General features: G+C 37.0%; 1 protein-coding gene across 1 annotated transcript in view; it reads left to right on the forward strand.

Moving 5' to 3' along the window:
* COL6A5 (collagen type VI alpha 5 chain) overlaps positions 1–23,425 on the forward strand; it is a 125,061-nt gene that overhangs the window by 86,690 nt on the left and 14,946 nt on the right. The window contains exons 34-38 of the mRNA XM_015132208.3: positions 2,304–2,397; positions 2,948–3,607; positions 6,285–6,372; positions 9,009–9,220; positions 22,357–23,043. Coding sequence (XP_014987694.3) covers positions 2,304–2,397; positions 2,948–3,607; positions 6,285–6,372; positions 9,009–9,220; positions 22,357–23,043 — 1,741 coding nt within the window. The remainder of the gene's footprint in view (positions 1–2,303; positions 2,398–2,947; positions 3,608–6,284; positions 6,373–9,008; positions 9,221–22,356; positions 23,044–23,425) is intronic.

A 23,425-nucleotide genomic window follows, 5' to 3' on the forward strand; every position in this document is an offset into this window, starting at 1 on the left:
CTTGACACTCTCATCCAGACTCAGGGTTTTAAATATCCTCAATGATATGTCTATCTCTCATCCAGACTGCATCCTTGAACTCTAGATTCATACACACAGCAGTCTATTCAATACTTCCACTTGCATGTTAATGGATATTTCAAACTTACCATATCTAAAATGAAGCTTCTAATTTTTTCCCAAAACTGGTACAACGTACAGCCCTCTCCATCACAGCTAATAAAAATCCTATTCTTCTACTTGCAGTTATCTAAGATTCCTCATCTCTTCTTATATCCAACATTCTTAACTTTAATGTGTGTATATATGTATGTGTGTCCATGTATACAAAAGTGCATATATGTACATATATACACTAAAATGTGCATATGTGCAATAAAGTATATTAGTACTTATTAGTAAATATAGCATTCATTTAAGTACTAGTATTAAGTATTGGTATAAGTACTAATCTTGGTATTATTTGTAAAAAATATATATCCAGAATTTGACCACTTCATAGTGTCTCTGTCTTTGACACCTTGATCCAAACCACCATTATCTTCTGCCTAGACTGTGCAATCACCTTTTCCTTAGTGGCCTTGTATTCGTTCTGGCCCTGCTACAGTCTGTCTGAACACAGCAGCTAGAGTAATCTTATGGAAGCCCTAAGCCACCAGGTTATTCTTCTGCCTGAAACTCTGCAATTTATCATTTCTCTCAGAGTTAAAACTAAGTCTTTACAATGGCTTGCAAGGCTCTGAATGATCTACCACTCAATCCCTCTTAGTAACTCTCTGATCTCACCTTCTCCTTGTCTTGTTCTCTCTCACCCCATCCCAGGCACGCTGTCTTCCCTGCTGATCCTCACACAAGCTAGGCATGCCCCTGCTTCCCCAGAGCTTTCACCTGGCTATTTCCTACGCCAGAAATTCTTTTCTCCATCTTCCTTCTCCTTTGAATTTTTGCTTAAATGTCATGTTATCGGTGGGCTCTACTTAAATGTTATCCCAGATTTTCCCATCCCTATTATCCTGCTTGGTTTTTTTTTTCCATAAAAAATATTACTTCCCAACATACTAAATAATTTACTTTTTTATTATGTTGATGATCTAGCTCTCCCACTAGAATGTAAGATAGTGGGTTTTTTTTTTTTTTTTTTTTTTTGGTGAGACAAAGTCTCGCTCTGTCACCCAGGCTGGAGTGCAGTGGCACGGTCTTGTCTCACTGTAACCTCGGCTTCCTGGTTCAAGCTATTCTTCTGCCTCAGCCTCCTGAGTAGCTGGTATTACAGGCATGTGCCACCACGCCCAGCTAATTTTTGTATGTTTGGTAGAGACGGGGTTTCACTCTGTTGGTCAGGCAGGTCTTGAACTCCTGACCTCATGATCCACCCGCCTTGGACTCCCAAGTGCTGGGATTACAGGCGTGAGTCACCGTGCCTGGCCAAGATAGAGGTTTTATCTGTTTCATTTATTTTCATATCCCCAGAACATAAAACTACACCTATAACAGAATTTGTTTGTCTTCTCTCTTATTTCCTTGAGCAGTGGTTTGTAGTTACATACACTTGTAAAAGCATCTGTTTTGCATGGTGCCTCACATAGAGTAAATGCCCAATAAAGAGTTATTGACTGAATGAATGAGTGAGTGCTGTATATTGCCCATTACAGTGAGTATTAAAGTATTTTAAAAAGTAATCAGGAAATAAGAAATCAGACAGTGTACCACCAGGAATTTTGAATAAAATTCTGTCCATTGGTTTTTGAAATAGACTTTTAAGTGGAATTTGTGATTGAGAAGGTCCCCTTGACAACTGAGAGATGTGCCTTCTTCTAGATAGAGTGGATTGGAAATAGTTGGGATCACTAGTGGATCCCAAAGGAAGCTTGGGAATGTACAGTTTATGCAGGGCCCAACTTCAGAAGCTGGCATGTGGTGTATAATTAGCTGGTGCATAATTGGAAGTGTGTACAAATTTAGTCCAGAATTGCAGGCTTGGAAATAAGAGATTTTAATACTTGCCCCAGTGAGTGAATCTGGTCAGGTTATCTCATGGCAGTTTTCTCATCATAATCTAGGGATGATGATACTTTTTCTATAGATACTTTTTGTGTTTTGTTTAGGATAAGCAGGGGATTGTGTGTGTGTGTGTGTGTGTGTGTGTGTGTGAACATGCACTGAATGGAACAAGGAGCTATAATGCAAGGTAATAGTGATTAGTTGGGTGTATTTTAAACTAATCCTTAAAGTGACTGCACAGTGGTTTCCTAATAGTGACTAACACAATGAGCAAACATGCATTCACTTCTTTTCCAATGCAGTTTGACAACACTGGAACATTTCAGGTGATTCCGGTCCCTCCAAATGGGGAAAATCAAACATTAGAAAGACTTCGGCGCTGTACACTTTGCTATGGTAAGACCAATGAAGAGAATTGACTGTGCTGAAGAGCTTAAATGCCTTCTAGATGAGTTACTGAATGTGGCTTTATCCAGAGATTTCTATTTTTAATCATAGGTTCTATTTTCAGTTTTCTAGTTTTTCAATACCATATGTCATGGTTTCAATCTCTGGAATGTTTGGAGTTTCCATACAATGTGAAAATTGGTTTAGAAAATTATCCCAACCAATGTAGCATTTCTTGGGGATGATTGGGTAGTTTATATCAGAAGTCTCTAAAATATCAAAAATATTTTCTAAATGAGTTTGGACATGACTTGTACACTGCAGGTATATGTGCTACTTACATCTGCTTTCAACAAAGCCCTTCCCTTATTGTCTGCTAGTGCCTGGAAAAGTACTGGGACATTGAAAATTTCTCATTAATTTAAATTATGTGAGATCAAAGACGTATTGATCAAATTATAATTCTTTATAATTAGTCACTGAATCACTTGAAGATCTCAAACAAGTGTCCTGTTGGGTCAGTGTTGAACCAATGATGTGTCTCTCTGTGTGTTTTCAGATAAATGTTTTCCAAATGCTTGCATTCAAGAGGCTTTCTTACCTGAAGATTCATACATGGATGTAGCCTTCCTCATAGACAATTCTCAGAATATAGCAAAGGATGAGTTTAAGGCTGTGAAAGCCTTGGTGAGCTCAGTGATTGACAACTTCAACATTGCTTCAGACCCTTTAATCTCAGACTTTGGTGATAGGATTGCCTTATTGAGCTATTCTCCTTGGGAAAGTTCCAGGACAAAGATGGGTACAGTAAAAACAGAGTTTGATTTTACCACTTATAACAACCAACTCCTAATGAAGAATCACATCCAGACTTCCTTCCAACAGCTAAATGGAGAAGCCACAATTGGTGATGCCCTAATGTGGACCACTGAAAATCTCTTTCCAGGAACACCCTATCTAAGAAAACACAAGGTCATCTTTGTGGTCTCAGCTGGAGAAAATTATGAGAGAAAAGAATTTGTAAAAATGATGGCTTTGAGGGCTAAGTGTCAAGGCTACGTCATATTTGTGATTTCTCTGGGCCCTACATGTAAGGATGACGTGGAGGAGTTAGCCAGCTACCCACTTGATCAGCACCTGATACAGCTTGGGAGAATACATAAACCAGATCTGAATTATATTCTGAAGTTCTTAAAGCCATTTTTATACTCAGTCAGGTGTAAGTTATTATTTCATTGTTTTTCTTTGTTTTAATAAGCTAGTGTTTGTTACTATTATAGTATTGATAACCTATTTTTGTGTCTATAGCTAATCTAAACATAATTTATGAATTAGATGGTGTGGTGAGATGGGGCCAGGAATGAATCATTTGCTGGTTATACCCTGTTTATATCCTGGTCACAAAATGGCGAGGCCTGAGGCCTGTTTTTATCATAGTATGTCTGTTAGCCAAACTCTCAGCACTAGAAAGTCACAGAGTGACTAGAGGGCTTATGAGTCACATTTGCTCAAGAAGTTCTGGCAGCAGTTAGGTGATTTCCAGAAGAATATTCAAGTAAAAATTTCACTTGCTATACCTGTTTTATTTCCAACTTTGGTACACCTTGGAGACCTGTGTGAGAATGTGAAGATAGCAGAGTCCTGGGCAAACACATCACCTAATAACCTTGTTAAAATGCAGGATGTTCTTCCTGAGGATGTCTAGGGTGAAGCCTGAGATTCTACATTTCTAACAGGTACCGCAGTAATGTCAATGCTGCTGGTTCATGGATCACACTTTGAATAGCATGGCTCTAGGCCAGTGCACTACGAAGGGTTACTCATTGGATGAGTGCCAGGTTACAAGTTGATGTGTGAAGAAATAAATACACAGATTGAGAGTAAACATCTAGAAACTTTTAAGGCAATTTGACATTGATTGCTGTGGCATACAGTTGCATGACCAGTGGACTCTGTCTCATTGAACAGGATTTAGACCGAAAGCATCAGTCTGCAAAGAACTAGAAATGAGAATACCTTGTCCTCTACCACAGACGGTTTGGGAAAACACTCTTCTAGAGCAATTGTTTCAATACGGCACAATTTGCCCCAGGGGACATTTGGAAATATCTGGAGGCATTATTTGGCGGTCACAACTTGGGGATGCTACTAGTATCAAGTAAATAGAGGTCAGGGATATTGCTAAACATCCCACAATTCACAGGACAGACTCCCCACCACAACAAAGAATAATACATCCCCAAATGTCAATAGCAATAGCACTGAGGTTGAGAAACCCTTCTCCATAAGATCCCACAGAATCAGAGCTGAACCTTTCCTTTCTGGAAATCTGACAGTTTTAGAAGTAAACTTGGCTGGAATCAATTCTACCACTGTACAATCCCAGTTTCCTTGCTATTCAAAGGATTTCCCAACAACACCACAGTGATAATGTCTTGAGCGTTCACTTTTCATTGCAAGGAGAGCTCCACCTTTCTCCTGTGATTCATATTCAATTAAAGAATCCAATAGTTGCCCTCTTGGGAACACTGTTATTTCTTTAAATCTAAGATGCCCTCAATTGTATAATGTAAAGGAAAAAAAGTTTCCAATTAAATTTTGATACCAACTTTCCTATTAGAGCATTTTATTTTACAGCAATTGAAAGAGTTCTTTTGGATGTATAGTAAATATATCACTCCTGTGCATGCATAAAAAGAAAATCTATGTGGAATAGGCAGGTTAAGGCATTCCTAAAGCAACTTCTTATTCAGAATTTGACTCTTGTGAGCTACTTCTTGGCTCAGAGTCATTGGTATCCATTTTTTTTCTATGCAGTATTGTTCTTTGTGCCATTAAGATAGATGATAATGCAACATTTTAAAAGACTATAAAACAACTCAAAGCTGGTCATGTTGGACTGTTAAGTGGCTTTGCAATTATGTAGAGGTAGCCTACTTTTGACTTTCACCTGGGAAGTGTTAAACACACCCAGTTCACTGCCTTCCCACAACCACTTGGTTTGTAGGAGTGAAAAGACTCCTCTGCTGGTATTTATGGGAATGTTTTCAAACTGCTGTCCCCAGTTCTACAAGTTTTGGTGCTGGCATGTTTGCTCTTCCCACTTACACAGGCAATGACCACTGCATCACAATTCCTGCCCACCCAACAGTAAGTGTCAGATGCAATTAATCAGAGATGCATTTTCATTTTAAAGAAGTAGAAAAAAGGAAAAAAATGCTCATCTTAGAATTTGAAAATGTGATTATTATAAAACTACAGACATTATCTGAGATATTTTCATAGAACCTTGGATCATTCAGTGGCTGAAGGCCTTCCTTAAAATCTTTTATTTTCCTGAATGGGGCAGGGTAACATACTTCTCAATATTCCAAAATGTATAGAACAACATCAGGAAGGGGATAAATAGGCATGTTATTTAAGTAAGGTAAAATCTTGTCTGTGATTCTTTTCCTCATAGGAATCAGTGTTAATGGGTGCAGAAGCACAGAAATGATATCAGTATCATGTAATGAAACATTACCTTGTCTCTGTTTGATCTGTTAGCATAAGTCTGGGTGAAAAACCTTTGATGAACCAGAATAGAGTATCTCTTAGATTATGTTAGCCTGAGCATGTGAAAATCATGTGTCCCTGCATCACAACTAGCCCTTAGATGAACAATTTGAGGAAGTCTGTTTCCATGATTCTGGTAATCCTTTGGCTGCTAAAACACTCTGAAATCAAATTTTGAGTGCTATTGCTAACTGCTATTTTCTGTTTTCACCCCAGCCAAATTTTGCTGAAATATGTTAGTGACATTAATTGCTTCAGGAGGATTCCTGTTGGGATTATCTTTACCTAGGAAACATCATTTGCAGTTTTAAAATCTAACTATAACTTTGTTCTCTCAATAGGGGGATTCAATCAGTACCCACCACCGATGCTTGAGGATGCCTGTAGTCTCATCAATTTAGGAGAGAATGATCGAAATGATGGTTTCCAGTGAGTAACTTTGTTCTCTGAATAGGGGGATTCAATCAGTACCCACCACCGATGCTTGAGGATGCCTGTAGTCTCATCAATTTAGGAGAGAATGATCGAAATGATGGTTTCCAGTGAGTTAGAAAGCTCTTATATTTACAAGTGACTGTTAATTGACTGATGGGAGTATAACTGGTTAATAACACTTTATTAGGTTGAGTATGCTAACAAGGTCACCGAAGTAGACTTTTTATGCATTCTATTTTCCGTAGCTGAAATTACATATCAGGTATGATTTCCAATTTGATGTTTTTATAACATCATAAGCTTTATTACAATTTTGCCTTTAAATTCATGGTTTCTTCAGAAATTCCTATATTGAAACTTACCCCAGAATAGAACCCACAATTTATCCTCAATCCACCTCAACCTCACTTCTTATTTCTCCCAACCATGAGTTCTGGTCACACTGAACTCTTACCTGCCTTGTGTGGAATTATCCCATTTCACACTGCCTGGGACTCTTGCTCCTTTCGGTGAAACCCTAGCCATCTTTCATGACCCAGATTGAAGCTGTCTTGTGTTTGAAACCAATGTTTACTCCCCATCAAAACCCATAGTCTTTTTTTTTTTTTTTTGCACTGCTGAGGCACTTATTACGGTCTACCCAGGGTCTTGTCTTGCTGAAGTCGGAGGCTACATATGATTCATGTTTCATCCCCAAAAGTTAGCATAAAAGACTCTACAATATAATCGTGTATATAATGTTCCTTGATATTGTATCCTAAATAAAAATATAACTAATTAATCTGAAGGAATCTTTGCTCTGAAACTGAGTGAAAGTGGCCCATCTTAGTTGCTCTCTTCTTTTCTATGTGCTTCATCGAGCTTAGATCCCTGAGACCCTGTTTAGACCCAGGTTTAGACCCCTGTTTAGGCCCAGGTTTGGACCCACAATCACCCCATGGTCTCAAATTGCAGTTAAGTAAAAGAGCTTCTCAGAACAGATAAGGTCTCTTTGATACACCCAGGAGCAAAATGGAAAGGTGAGTTCTCCAGAATTCATGCAAGCACATGTTCCTCCAATGTCATATTTCATTTACTTGGTAATTATGCAGGGAAGCGTCTAGCAGCCAACACCTTCTGAAGGACAATGTGGCACTGATCTTATGTGAAGCGGTGTTTCCCAACCTTGAATAAATCATAAAGTCATTTACAAGCAAAACCAATTCTATGGGACAGCAGACAAAATATTATAATGTTATTTATACATTTACAAACACAAATCTAGCTGCAAATGTTATACACTTATAGTTCTTATGCAGCTGTTAAACCAAAACAAGTTAATACATCAAATCCAGACAAACTCAGTGAGACAAAAATTTTCAAGACTAACTTAATGCAATGAATAATTCTTCTTTGTCAAACTGGAATTTTTAAAAACCAAAAAAATGGTAGATGTTGGTAAAATATATAAAATATGGTGCATGCTGCAGAAGAACATCAACATGCAGCTTGCCTACTCTGTTACGTGATGACATGATTCCCCACCACGTATCTTCACCTGCACTACTGCAAGATTATTCACACAGTGTGCCATCACACGTGATATCATTTGATTTTCTCTTGGTGTGAACGTATTATTTACATATTACATCTGACTTTGCTTCCTCTCCTCATTAACTCTCAACAGTTAAAGTCGTATTACTGGGTGCCAAACAGTATCAAATGCAAATGCAAACACAGACATTGAAATTACATAAAATTGCATAATCAAGAATAAACTTCTATTGAATATGTTTTATATCATCAACCAAATAAAAACACAAAATTCTCAAATTATCACAGAGAACTCTTAAACTGCTATGATTATAAATGTAGACACTATTTTAAGAGGCACTGATATGTGTTATGTTTTATATAATCTTACTTTCTCACAGCAGTGCTTGGTAGATCAAGTTTTTTCTGCATTTTCCATGGTGATTGGTATCAATCTGAGATATAATATGATTGTTCCAAATGCTTGTGAGTTTCTTTTCACTTATCTAAAACTCTGTACATGCTGGACATGGTGGCTCACACCTGTAATCTCAGCAGTTTGGGAGGCTGAGGAGGGAGGATCACTTGAGCCCAGGAGTTCGAGACTAGCCTGGGCAACACAGCACGACCCAATCTCTACAAAAATTAAAAATTAGCCCGTCATGGTGGCATGCATCTATGGTCCCAGCTACTCAGGAGGCTGAGGTGGGAAGATTGCTAGAGCCCAGGAGGTTGAGGCTGCGGTGAGCTGTGATTGCACCGCTACACTCCAGCCTGGGTGACCCTGTCTCAAAAGAGTGAGTCCCTGTCTCAAAAGAAAACAAACAATAAAACTCCGCACAAATCAAACTTGGTTATTCCAAAGTAGTATTTAATAGCCTCTAAACAGATGTAAGAAAAGATAGAATAAGTAGAAAATTTTATCAGAGTTTTAAAAAATAGTATGTGTAATGAATCTCAGTGAATTATTTGATTGAAATGGATTTATATTTTCACCATCCAACTGGTTTTTTAAGGAGATAATTAAATAACTATGTTAAATGTTAGGATTTTTTATTTGCCTCCTTCTCTAAAGTTATCTAGACTCAACTAAAGTTGTTTTTTTTCTTTTTCTCTAGATTTACTACTGAGCTACAAGAGGATTTTTCAGGAGAGAATGACTTCATTGGCCAAGAATTAAATTTTGGGAGAGAATCATCTTTTGTAAAGATAGAGGACAATGGAAGTGACTATTTGGTTTACCTTCAAAGCCAAATGTTTGAGCCACAAAAATTAATGATCAATTATGAAAAAGATAAAAAATCTGCAGAAATTGCAAGTCTCACTTCTGGTAAGAAAATGAAAAGTCATGATGGAAATGTTTAAATAGCCAGGATCCTCATCTTTTAACACTGGTAGAAAATCAAATAAATTAAGGCTGGTATCTAAAGCAACTTTTTTTAAAGTTCATTATGGTAGATACAACTTCTACTTTTATTGAAATTGAATGGTGACAGGCACTGCTAGGGAGATCACTGATAGAACCTCTCAGAAATGTCGCTGATATTCTCACCAAGCTTAATATTTCTCTAGAATCCACAGTTTAGAAGGTTAGTATGATATAGAAGGAAGCAGTATAGTGAACATCAGAACAAAGGAGGGATTAAAATGACCTTTTTTTTTGGTGGGGGAGATGGAGTTTCATTCTTGTTGCTCAGGCTGGAGTGCAATGGCACAATCTTGGCTTACCGCAACCTCCGCGTCCCGGGTTCAAGCAATTCTCTTTAAAATGACTTTTAAAAGTTGACCTGGCCAGTGTTCCAGAATTTGTGATAATATGAGAAAGTATGTTTTATTTTTGTGATACCCAGAAATGATACAGCATAAACTCCCTTGATGCCTACTCTATACATTTTAATGGCAAAGCAATAACTTTTGTAAAAATGTAATAATTTCAAACAAATCAGATACAAAGGAATATGTCTGTACTTTCATTAAAAAGTGTGACCGGAGGTAGGAATGGTTAATGGGTAGAGAAAAAGGAAAGAAAAAGGAAGAACTACTATTTGATAGCACAACAGGGTAACTATAGTCAATAATTTTTAAAAAATTTAAAAATAACCAAAGAGTGTAATTCAGTTGTGTAATGCAAAAGATAAATGATGATTCTCATCATTCCATGATGAGAATGAGGTACCCCATTCTCCATGATGTGATTATTATGCATTGCATGCCTGTATCAAAACATGTACCCCATAAATACACACACCCACTCTATACCCACATAAATTAAAAATACATTTATTTTTAATTCCAAAGAGACTATTTAGCCATTCCACCTATGCATCTGGAATCTTCTAAAATGCTTATTTGGCAGAATGTCAGTATTTTAAGCATTGTTCCAAAAGTATCATATGGTAGTTAGAATAGGTAGGTACAAGAGAAAAAGGGGCCAATTTTGTACTATAATATTCTTAGTAGCTTCCCCAGATAAAATTTTTTTCTTGGGTTTAACACTTACATCCCCACAATTATTTCTAAAATATAGATATTTGAACCTTATCTTTAAAACAGCTAAACTTACCTTTGTACAAGCTACAATTAAGGATAAAAAAGACAATCATTAGTTGAAAAATAGGCACCTTAGCTCAAAAAAAAAGTGATGCAGTAAAACTAGATATATGTAGTACCATGGCATTAAGACATTCAAATGTGTATTTTTTTTAGTTAAAACTTTTTTTATTTTCTTGTAGACACAGACTAAAGAAGAAAATTAAAGATTTGTACCTTTTAATGGATATTAATTGTGCATGTTCATTTTAATGAATAGCAAATTACAGTAGCCTTCAAGGCACAAGAATTTGTTATGGTTTGGTTTAAAAAGGGGGAAAAAAGAGAAGAAGAGGTGTTTTGGCAGAGGGTTAGAGTATCAAATTGTCATTTGTGATAGCTTTGTTAGAGCTAAGCATTCCAGAGTCTAGGAATTTAGAAGCATGAACATTTTCAGGAAAGACACATATGACTGGATATGAAAGGAAGGAAGGAAAGAAGGGCATCTCTGCAGCCATTGTTAATGACTGATGTTCAGTATAAAAGAAAGACTTTTCATTGGTTTTTTTCAGCTCTCTGAGAATCAAGATATGTATAGTTAGTGTAAGGTCCCATTTGGCTGAAGAAATAATTGTTCATAGCTCTAGCAAGGAAAAAAATGTAAATCCTACTGCACCCAGTTTCTCCTGCAGTGAGTTGAAGTATGCTGAGAGTTCTGGGGATGATTACGTCAGGTTGGGATAGCCTGGCAACACTGAGTGTTTCAGACAGAAGGATAATGTGTATTTTTTAATCCTTTAAAATAAATGTGAGTCTAAGATCATAAGTGTTTTCTAGGAACTTTGTGCTATTCTTTTCTTTCTTTCTTTCAATCATCTTTAGCCAGTTGCCAAAAACTGCCGAGATCTTCCTGTATAGTGTGCTGTCCTGTAGAGTGAGTTGTAGTTCAGATATTTTATTCAGTCACTCAGAAATGAGTTTTGATAAGTTCCAGATGTATGGCACAAATAAAAGGTTGGTAAGTTTCACAAGCACCTCCATATGCTGTGTTTGTTACCCATTCATAATCTAATTCTTTTGGCTGATGGCTGATCTGTCTGCCCTTGAACTGAAAGGCTGGGAAAAGTCAGGAATCTTAACCATTTAAGAAATTTGTAGTACCCAGAGTCCTGTGAGCTGGCAATGAGTTGTGCATCGCCCTCTTTCAAAAGAAGCACAATCACTGACTATCTTCTTACCTATGCCTCTTTCTCTGTTTCTCCCCATCTGCTCTGGTTTGAATTGAAATCATCTTCAATTCTATCACCTTTCTTGGCCCTCCTTTTACTTACAGCAGCCCAAGGACAACCCATATCAGAATTACCTGGAAGTTCATTGTAAGCACAGATTCCTAAGCCCTCCTGATAACTACTGTTTCATATTTAGGAGTGTGAACGAGGAGGAGAACGCTACAAACTTTATAACCACTATGGGTAATATTTGTATGCCCTCAAGCTTGAGATCAACTATGTCAGTGGTTCTCAAAGAGTTGTTCCTACACAAGCAGCATCAGCATCACCTGGGAACTCATTAGAAACACAGATTCTCAGCACTTGTCCTGGACTACTGAATCAGACATTCTGGGAGCAGGACTCACAATCTGGGGTTTAACAAGAAGCTCAGGTGATTCTGATGTTGGCAGAAGTTTATGGGTCACTGCACGTTTGAACATTTTGGTGTGCCAGATTTAATCTGTGCTCTCAATGGAGCTGAAAACAATTGGGTATCTAGAATCACAGAGTAGAAATGAGAATTTGTGTTGCTAAAGAGTTCCACGTGAAGTAGATTATAATTTTATCTTATTCAAGAACATCCATCCATCTATCCATCCAACATCTATCTGACAAAACACATTACATCCATCTATCCATCCAACATCTATCTGACAAAACACATTTAAGATCTAAATATGTAGAGATTATCTAGAGATACTAACAGGCTTTTTGAACATAACATCTGCAATGTAAAAATCCCTTGCAACATGCAGTCCCTTCTAATTTCTTGCCACAAAATGCACTTTGTTCTTTGACGTTATGTAACTTTAAAATGGGTTGTTTAATTCTAATTAAATTGCAACTATTGACCCACTGGTAAACTAGCACTTTCGTCAGAGATGCTGTATTATGCTTGCAGATGTTTTCTTGTGAAATGTTTTTTAAATGCTGTATTAACCAGTACTTAAGATACAGCTAATCTACTTTCATAATTAAAAAACAGGATAATTTGTAATGCATTTTAAATACCAACCCAAACTCAGCCTAGGGCCTGCTCCTAGCTTTAAGCAGCCCCAGGCCTTAGGATAACTTCAACTGATGTTCTTTTCAATGAGCTCATTAAGAAATGAGAAGCAACACTTGCTGCTTCAGACTAGGCTGGAGTTATGCTTAAGGGAATTTACACAGGTTTTGTTTTTCTGTTTAATTTTTCTAACTATACTCTTATTCTGATTTATAAATTGTTTTGTGTTTAGAGCCAATATATATATATTTTTTGCTTTGAATTACTCCTAGGATAATAGAACTGGAAGGGTATTAGTGATGACCTGGCAAAAACTCACCTGGGAGTAGCTCTACCCTACCCCACACAAGGGGACATATTGCAACGTCTGGAGACATTTTTTGTTGTCATAATTGGAGGACCCCACTGGCATCTAGTGAATAGAGGTCATTGCTAAACATTCTCCAATGCACAGGACAGCCCCTCAGAACAATGAACTATCAAGTCACTCTTAAGGGAAGTGTTTTAGAAGAAACCTCATGCCCCCAAGTTTGTGGAACTGACAGACTCACTAGACAGGCTCTCTACTGCTACACCCTGTCCACTGTTCCCTCATTACATGTCCAAGATTCTACTATATATTTTTTACAAATGATAAAAGTACTATTATACCATATAAAATTCAAATACCAAGTTTCAAATCAAACAATTTAGCAAATTGAGTTATTTTTAATGCATAATACGTTCTTTTGTTTTTCCACAGGCATATAGGTTTACAGTTTTATTTAATTGCATATCCTGCTTTTCACATGATATTATGTCACAACATTTTCTATATTGCTGTAAGCTTCATACTGATTTTTTAAATGTTCTCAAAATGTTCCTTTTGAGGAATGAATGCATGTATTTGACCATTTACTTTTTTTGAACACTTGGATTGCTTCTAATTTTTGCTGTCATGTATCAAACTTGAATGTATATTTTTACTTGGGCTAAATTTAAATCTGCACTGGAATAAAATGCAGCAGTATTGGCTTCTGAGTCATCCAAAGAACATCAGCTGAATGTTCTGCTTTCCTATCGGTACACTTTTCAAATAAGAAATCAGCAGCAGAATTGTAGTAATGTCTGGATTTTAATAACATGTTTTATGAAATAATTAAGAAATCTTAACCATCATATTGCTCTTTGTAGAATAAACTGAGTCTCCCATTACTTCCTTTTAAGCTGTAAACTGAGATGGCTAAACTTCCTTTTGCTTGGCAATTTGTCATTAATATTGTCATTATAGTTTTGGTTGTCTTCCATGAAAGTTTCACATGTGAACAAGACGCATGTAAACTGAGGGTTCAGAATAAGCGGACTATCTGAATTCAGACATACACTGACATTGCTTCTGTATGTTTTGTGCAATCATTTGTTGCAACTAATGAATGTTCTAGAGTGTTGGTGGCATTTTATGTTATGTGACCCTTTCTAATGGAATAAAAACTGGGTACTTGAAGTATTAAGTAGGTGATGATGGTGGTGATGGTGATGGAGGCGGTGGTGATGATAGCATTGGTGCTGGTCATGGTAGTAGCAAAGATGATGGTAGTGAAGATGTTTGCTGTTGCTGATGGTTGTGGTTGAGGTGGGTGGTAGGGATGGTGGTGGTGATAATATTGATGGTGATGGAGATAAAAGTATGAAGGTGGGGTGGTGGTGATGGTGGTAGTGATGATGGTGATAGTGAGGAGGTAATAGTAATGGTAATGATGGCAGTGGTGTGGTGGTGGTGGTACTGGTGATGGAAGGAAGATATGATGGTGGAGTGGTAGAGTGGTGGTGATGGTGATGGCTGTGGTGGTAGTGGTGATGGCAAGTTAGTTGGATGATGGCAGCCCTCATAGAGGGCTTACTATATGAAAAGACTCTTAAATTTTTGCATGGATTTTTCCTTAACTATTCAGACATTCTTTCATATAACAAATATGTCTTTGGCTCCTGTTCTGAACTAAGCCCTGAAGTGGACTTTTTGGGGAAATTAGGGAGATTTTAAAAAAGACTCAGACATAAGCTTTGTCTTCAAGAAGCTTGTCATCTGTCAGGTATATTCTGTGTGTGCAAAAAATGACTACTTCAATTCAGAATGTATTGAGTTTAATTTTTTAAAAAGTGGCATGCTTTGGGGGATCAACATTCATTCCTTTCAATACCTTTCAAAGTATTGCATACATAGTATCACTTGACTGATGAACAACGAATGAGGAATAATAGTAGTCACAGAAGCTACTGCTTATTGAGGGCAACCATGGGCCAGCCACCATATAAGCACTTTATAGACATGATTTTATTTAATCTTTATTAAATTAAATCTATCATTATTTCCTTTTACAAATGAAGACACTGATGTAAAGGTTAAGAACTTCACACAAATTCATGTAGACTGTGAGTGGCAGAGCCAGGATTCAAAAACATGACCATCAACACACAAACACGGACTTTTAGCAACGTATGCCATGTTGCCTGGTGATGGTCATTTCTGCATTTACAAATGAGATATATCCGATGGCCAAATTTGAGTATAAACTAAATCACTAAATCATGTAATCATAGTTTTTGTGGCACAATTCTATTTTTAAATTTAAATTTTTTTAAAAAACCTTCTTATAAACTCATCTGGAGGCATGGAGCACAGAATAAATAACTCCATTAAAACCAACCTGCCATATCCCAGGTCATTTGGGTGTAAATGACTCCTAAGACACGCATCGCCTTTTCTCAGTGTGCTGGTCCCTTTCTGCAGACTACTGTTTCAGAGTAGGAAATGACCCACAAGACTCACTCTTATCATCTAAATGCCACCTAGAAAAGTCTAGGCCAAAAAGACATGAATTATAAGTCTTTGGAGAAAAGGATGAAATCTATTTTAAGACAGTCATCCCTACTTATTCAGGTAAATGAGGGACAAGGACTTCAAACAGCAAAACAAGAGAATTTTTAATATGTCTACATTTCCCTTAGGCATAAAATCAATGACATCCATCAGACACATACGTATTTGTGCCTGCCTCCTTTGTTGCCCCAACTCGTGCCTTTAGAACTTGACCAGTGACTTTACCAGACAGGAGGGGTGATGGGCCTAGGCTGGCAGTGATAAGTGGAGAGGTGTATGAATGATTGCCTACTCCTTGAAGTTAAGCATGTGTCAACACAACGGAATGAGAGTTCTCACTTCTGAAAGCATCTGTACACTTGTGCATGTGTGTGTAAATTAGACCAGCTGACTTTGCTTTTTTCAGTAGAAGTCCTGGTTTGGATAATATACTGTCATGGGAAGGATTTTCAGATGCCTGAGACTTTTCTTTGTTTCTTTCTAAAAATTATATTTGTGGAGTAATTAGGATATGCAAAGCATGGTGCAAACTTTAATTTTCTCAAAAATCTTTTAAGGTTGTGGTATATTATTCCATATTTTTAAGGTAATGAAACTGAGGCATGGAGAAAACTCAGGGTCACAAAGTTAACAAATGATAGAGGCAGGACTCAAACTCTGAATATTCTGCTGATAATCACTGTTCTACAATGCCTAAGAAGAGAAAAATTACAAATTGCATTTAATTCATATGTAGTTGCTTACTTTTGGAAGAAAACATTCTCTGGTGGCTTCAGCCAGAAGGAACAGCCATTGACTGAGAAGCACATTTTTCACACCAGGTCCCAGGGCCTTAAGTGAGCTGGTTGATGAGTCACTTCATGTTTCTGCTAGACTCTCATCTCTAATGACCAGTTCTTCTGAAGGAGCTAGACCAAGCTGGGTTCAAATCCTGCCTCTACCACTTATCAGCCATCCTTTCTTAGCCAACTCATTCACCCTTTCCAAGGCTTGGTTTGCTCATCTGTAAAATGGAAATGATGATTATTCTACCCTCATAGTGCTTCAAGGAAGATTAAATGAAAGAAGACAAGCATAGAGCTGAGCACAAGACCCAAAGCAAACTAAATGCTTGATTAAATACTAAGAAAGTAGAAAAGCCAAAAGAAAGTACTGCTAATCTCATGGGAAATCATTAAAAAAAAATCAACTTGGAAAATACTAGCTACAGTTCATCTGGACAGAACCTCACACATCAAGTAGCCTCAATTGTACATGTAGCTTGCCTATGAAGAACACATGGTTAATTTTGTCCCCTGAACAAATTTCAAAGCAGGCCACTGGATAACTCATGCATATCTTGAGATTTCCCACAAATGCCATGAAAGGCAGCATAGCATCCTCACAGCATATCTCATCCCAGTCCAGATGGCCCAAGTCCTTCAGAGCCTCCCTTCTCTAAGTTTCCTTTCCAGCCCCGCTTCTCCCTAACATTACTGGAGCACATCTGGTGTTGTGGCTTGAGTCACTGGCCAAAGTCAGGCTACTCTCTGGGGGTGCTTCCCTGGAAATTCTGCTGAATCCCTAATTCCTTCCAAATCTTGCCCATAGGAAAGTGAGTCAGTTCCCCTTCCTCTGCCATTCTAAGGAAATTCTTTCACAGAGTTGAAGATGAGAATTTGGCTGGGTTGACATTTCCAGAAAATACACAGCACCATTGTGAGCTGTGGGTATATTTTATCCACACTTCTGCCAGATTATCTTGAAAGAAAATATTTTTGAAGACCTTGTCTCCCTAAGTAAGATGAATTATTCTCCAAGTAGAATAATCACACCTTGGGTTTGACTAAATTTTAGAGTTTTCAAGGTACATCATCCACATTTAGCCTCAGAGATTCTCATTCTAGTCCTGTAAGTTGGGAAGGGACCTATTTTTAGACATTTTGTAGATGAAATATACCTCTTTAGAAAATAGTTCTGAGGGGTATTTTAGAAAATGATTGAGATTTTGCTTATTTATAAAGAAAAAACTGGAAAAACAGTAATATTTCTGGTATGGGCTTGCAGAAAAAAATATTTCACTAACATGGTAAGTTAACCCTTTTGCTTCTACTAGAATATTTATGAATCTACTAGAATATTATGAATATCTTTTTCTTTTTCTTTCTTTTTAGAGATAGCATTTTGTTCTATTGCCCAGGCTGGAATGCAGTGGTGTGATCACAGCTCAGTGCAGCCTCAAACTCCTGGGTTCAAGCGATCCTCCTGCCTAAGCCTCTCAAGAGTAGCTGAGACTACAGGCACACACCACCATGCCGGGCTAATTTTTTAAATTTTCTGTAGAGATAGGTCCACTATGTTGCCTAGGCTGATTTTGAACCCCTGGCCTCAAGTGATCCTCCCACCTCAGCCTCCTAAAGTGTTGAGACTACAGGCATGAGCCACCACACCCAGCCATGCTTTTCTTTATGTTTAACAAACTGTGTTGGTTGGCCTTTTTAAAGAAACTGAAATGCTGTAGTTGAAAAACAGAGATCACGGTAACATCACAGGTAATGGTTAGTCAACTCCAAAACTCCAAAAAGGATCACAGACTCCAAAAAGTTTGAAATGTTCATTTAATTAATCTTCACAATTCCTAACACGCTATGGCTGAGAACTCTAGAAGTGTTTTTGGTGGTGATGTGCAAAGAATACAAAATATATGCTGTGGTCTGCACTTCTAGTTTCATGTTTGGTTGTTTAATCAGGGACCTCAATCTTGACCAGAAATTCTAAGAAGAGTTTGCCCCTGGGTTCCTGGTGGAGAATAGGAGGCCCATAAATTTCAAACATGTTTCTGCAATGCAAAATCCTGTTCAATTACTATAAATGTATTTAGTGATAAAGGAAGAATGGGGTGTATATATGACCAGTTCTTAGTCCTTTGTAAGAAGGAAAAGAAGCATCTCAAACAAGATGGTCAGTTCTCATCTTTTAGAACTGCCCAAGATGGAGTAAAGTAGTTAGACTTACCTCACAACTGTAACAAACAAAAGAGAAAATGCAAACAAAATATATGAAATAACAACTTTTAAGACACTGGACATTAGGAAATTTACAGTAATCTTTAGAGAAGGGAAACAGATGAACGCTACAAGTGCTCTGGCTTATAGCCTTGAGTGATCTCAGGCCATGGTACAAGAAGAGGGCATTGAGGAGGAGCCCATTGAGCTCCTGGAGCTGAGGAGTCAGAGCTGAGAGAACAGGAGGACCAAGACAGTGAGAGCTGACAGAGTGGGATACCAGAGGGGGATAACTGCACAGAGAGTAAACCCCAGAGGTCTGCAGAGGGTCTGCCTGGGTTATTCAGAAGAGTATTGACAGCACATGCATGTTAAGGAATTACCTGAGACCAGGGAAAGAACCCTCTTAAAATAGTGCCATTTACTCAACAGGATTAGGAATCATGTTTTTTTTCCCACCAGCAAGACTGGAAAAGAATATAAGTCACATAGTAATGGGGAGAAAACTTAGGAAGGTCTTGGCTCAGCAATAGGAAATAATTAGCCCTGAATTAACCACTGCTTTAGGCTCACCTAGCAAATCATAACAGCAAGATCCAAAAGGATCAAACTCTTTCCATGTATCTTAACTGCCTTCCAGAACTAAGCACATGGATATTTACAAGAATACAAAAGTATTTCACACCTAACAAGGAAAATTTCACAATGTCTCTCATAAGAAAAACACAAAACATAATGAAGAGTATAATCACTCAAAAACAAACCACAACAGACATAGATGTTAGAATTAGCAAAGATATCAAAACAGTCATTGTAACAGTATTCAATATGTTAAAAAGTTAAGTGGAAACATGAAAGGTATAAAAAGATTCCAGTAGAATTTGCAGGGTCAAAAACCATTGTGTCTGAGATGAACCATACACTGAATGGGATAATGGAAGATTAGATTTGGCAAAACAAAAAGATTGGCAAACTTGAAAACATAGCAATAGAAATTCTCCAAAATGAAACATGAAGGAAAAAATATTAAAAAAATGAAAAGAGTATTAGTTAGTTTCAGGATCTTCTCCCAATAATTGATTAAAAAAAAAAAAAAGAAAGAAAAAATCAGCAGGAATATAGTAGGCTTGAGCAACACTGTCAACTAATTTGGCCGAACTGACATTTGTAGAACACTCCACCAACAGTAGAATATATAATCTTTTCAAGTGCACATGAAACATTTACCAAGATAGACTATGTTGTGGACCATAAAACAATGCTCAACATTTTAAAGGATTCAAGTGATAGCAAATGTGTTCTCTGACCGAAACAGAATTAAATTATAAATCAATAGCAGAAAGATCTTTGAAAACTCCCGAAGTGTTTGGAAACTAAATAAAGCACTTTTAAATAGTCTGTGGTCAAAGAATAAATAAAAGGGACATTAGAAAGTATAATATTTGGAAATAAAATAAAATCAATATGCCAGAATTTGAGGTTCCATTTAAGCAGTACTTAGGAGGAAATAAATAGCATTAAATGCCTATATTGACAAAAAAGAAATGTTTCAAATCAATGATCACAACTTCTACCTTAAGAAATCAGAGAAAGAAGAACCAGATAAACCCAAGGCAAGTGGAAGAAAGAAAATAATAAAAATGAAGTGGAATTCAGTGAAATTGAAAAAAGAGAAACAATAAAGTCAATAAACCCAAAAGTTGTTTCTTTGAGAAGATCAATAAAATTGATAAATCTATAATCAAACTCACCAGGAAGAAAGAGAAGACACAACTTCCCAATATCAGAAATGAGAAGGGAGATGTATTCCAAGGATATTAAAAGGATAATCAGGGAATATTATGAACAATCTTTTGTGTATAAGACAGCTTAGGTAAAATACACAAATTTCTCGCAATGTATAAACTACCAAAGCTTACTCAAGAAGTAACCTAAGTAGCCTTATACCTATTAATGAGATTGAATTTGTAGTTCAAATCTTCCCATAAAGAAAACTCCAGGTATAGATGATTTCACTGGTAAATTCAACTAAAAATTTAAGGAAGAGCTAATACCAATTCTATGAAAACTCTTCCAGAACATTAAAGAAAAGGGAATATTTCACAACTCACTTAATTCATTTTATTATTTTTAATTTTTATGAATACATAATAGTTGTACATATTTTTGGGGTACATGTTATATTTTGATAGAAGCATTCAATGTGTAATGATCAAATCTGGATACCTGGGATATCTGTGAATAAAATGGTGGTTAACAGAAGCTAGGAAGGCTAATAGGGAGGCGGAAATAAAGAAGTGCTGGTTAGTGGGCACAAAATACTTATTAGAAGGCATAAGATCTAGTGTTCTCATGGTTAACAATAATTTATTATATACTTTAAAGTTAACACCAGTTAACAATAATTTATTGCATATTTCAGAATAACTAGAAGAGTAGATTTGGAATGTTCCCAACTCATTTTTTGAGGCCAGATTACCCTGATACCAAACCCACACAAAGACATTACATGAAAGGGAACCTACCGACCAACTACAGAACATCGTTCATACAGATGTGAACATAGATGCAAAATTCTAAAGAAAATTTTAGCAAGTTAAATCCAACAATAGATTTTAAAAGAGATAATATGGAATTTATACTGGAAGGCAGGGCCCATTTAACCATCAAACATTATCTAATAAAGCATTTTCACAGTTAATAACTTCACCCATGGTGGTGGGGTATTTTTTTGACATTTTATTTCTATATTAGGTTTATAGTATTAATAAAGGTTGACTCATTTGTTGTTGTGAGAATTAAAATAATGTAAAAGTATCTAATAAAGGGTTGAGTAGAAATGGAGATCAATGCATTTCTGCCAGTTAAAAATCTACTTTTTCTTGATTAGGTTCACAAATTCCCTTCTTTCATAAAACCAAAGAACATTGGCCATCTACTTCCTGTCTTTCTGAGCTGGCATTTCCTGTTGCCGCCTCACCAATCAGCCATCGTTCATATGATTGTAGACAGGCTTCATGATCCCTAAGGCTTAGAGCAGAGCTACTTGAAGTGCTGGTCTGCAGCAAGATAAGAAGCTTGTCTCAGAATATAAATCAAGACAATGTTTTCTTCAAAGAGAAAGTCTTGCTATGAAAATAAATAAATAAATAAATGTCAGCTGAACTAATCAGTGTGCTTAGTAATATAGTTGACTTACATCATGGTGCAAACTCCTTACCTTAAAGTGGGCTGATGAACTGTTTGCAGGCACTTTGAGTACCAGCTTCTTAGAGTATGTCATATCTCACACAGCATTTAGATTCCAAAGTCAGCACTTGTTTATACTTGCTCTCACGACATTGCTGTATGATATATATTTTTAATACATATATAAAGGTTTTTGTGCTTGTGCCACCAATAAATGTAACTTTAGTATCTATACTTTCTCTTGAGGTCATTATATATAATTAAATTTCATGCAAATGTGTACTCCAAATTTTTTAGCCATGTGGAGTACATTAAAAATGAATGTTTCTCATCTTGCATATTAAAATCGCTGGAGGATAAATCAGTCCTTTCACAAAGATCTGAGATAGGATAGCAAATGGGTTTTTTCTTATGTGACAATATGTGTCAAATGGTAATGGCTCTGCATGTGCTATGTGGGTACAGATTTGGAGGGTGCATCTGGGAACAAGCAATGTGATTATTGATGTCTGCCATGAGTATGGAAATGAAGCATGGTAATACCCTTATGCTGTGTATTTGCCATCTATGACTAGGGAGCTCCAAACTTATCTTTCATTAAAAAGAATGACTTGAGTTATTCTGTTGCAGGACATGAAAATTATGGCAGAAAAGAAGAACCAGATCATACTAATGAACCTGGAGATGTCTCTCTTCAAGAATATTACATGGATGTGGCTTTCCTTATAGATGCTTCCCAAAGAGTAGGAAGTGATGAGTTTAAGGAAGTAAAAGCTTTTATAACCTCAGTGCTTGATTACTTTCACATCGCCCCTGATCCACTGACCTCCACCTTAGGAGACAGGGTTGCTGTCCTGAGCTACTCTCCCCCAGGCTATATGCCTAACACTGAAGATTGCCCTGTCTACCTGGAATTTGATTTGGTTACTTATAACAGTATACACCAAATGAAACATCATCTCCAAGACTCTCAACAGCTCAATGGAGATGTTTTTATTGGCCATGCCTTGCAGTGGACAATTGACAATGTCTTTGTAGGAACCCCCAATCTAAGGAAAAACAAAGTTATCTTTGTAGTATCTGCTGGCGAAACCAACCAGTTAGACAAAGATGTCTTAAGGAATGTGTCTCTGAGAGTTAAGTGTCAAGGCTACTCCATATTTGTGTTTTCCTTTGGCCCTAAACACAATGACAAAGAATTGGAAGAATTAGCCAGCCACCCTCTGGATCATCACTTGGTCCAACTTGGCCGAACCCACAAGCCAGATTGGAACTATATCATCAAGTTTGTCAAGCCATTTGTCCATTTAATCAGACGTAAGTCATTAATTCTCTGATTGTTTTTGCGATAGATTTAATGTTTCTGTGTACAGTCCATCAGCAGACTTAGTAAAATGATCCTCACTTCAGTTAAGGGTGGTAGAGTATAAGTGAGTAGGAGGCAGTAAAAAATCTCAGAGAAAATTCCCAGATTTTTTGACCATGAGCCTTGCTGCTGCACTGCCAAAGTTTTAGCCAGGAAATCCTCAAATGGATGAAAAGTGCCCTTTAGCCCTAACCTGTGAGTGTTTACTATGTGTCAGGTTCTGTAAATTGATTGTGTCATTTAATCTTCAGTGCAGTCCTCAGAGGAAGGTATTTATAACCCCATTTTGTAAGTGAAAAAACTGAGATTCAGAAATGTTAAATAAACTGCTTA

This window comes from Macaca mulatta, chromosome 2, assembly GCF_049350105.2.
Source record: "Macaca mulatta isolate MMU2019108-1 chromosome 2, T2T-MMU8v2.0, whole genome shotgun sequence".
Lineage (NCBI taxonomy): Eukaryota > Metazoa > Chordata > Mammalia > Primates > Cercopithecidae > Macaca > Macaca mulatta.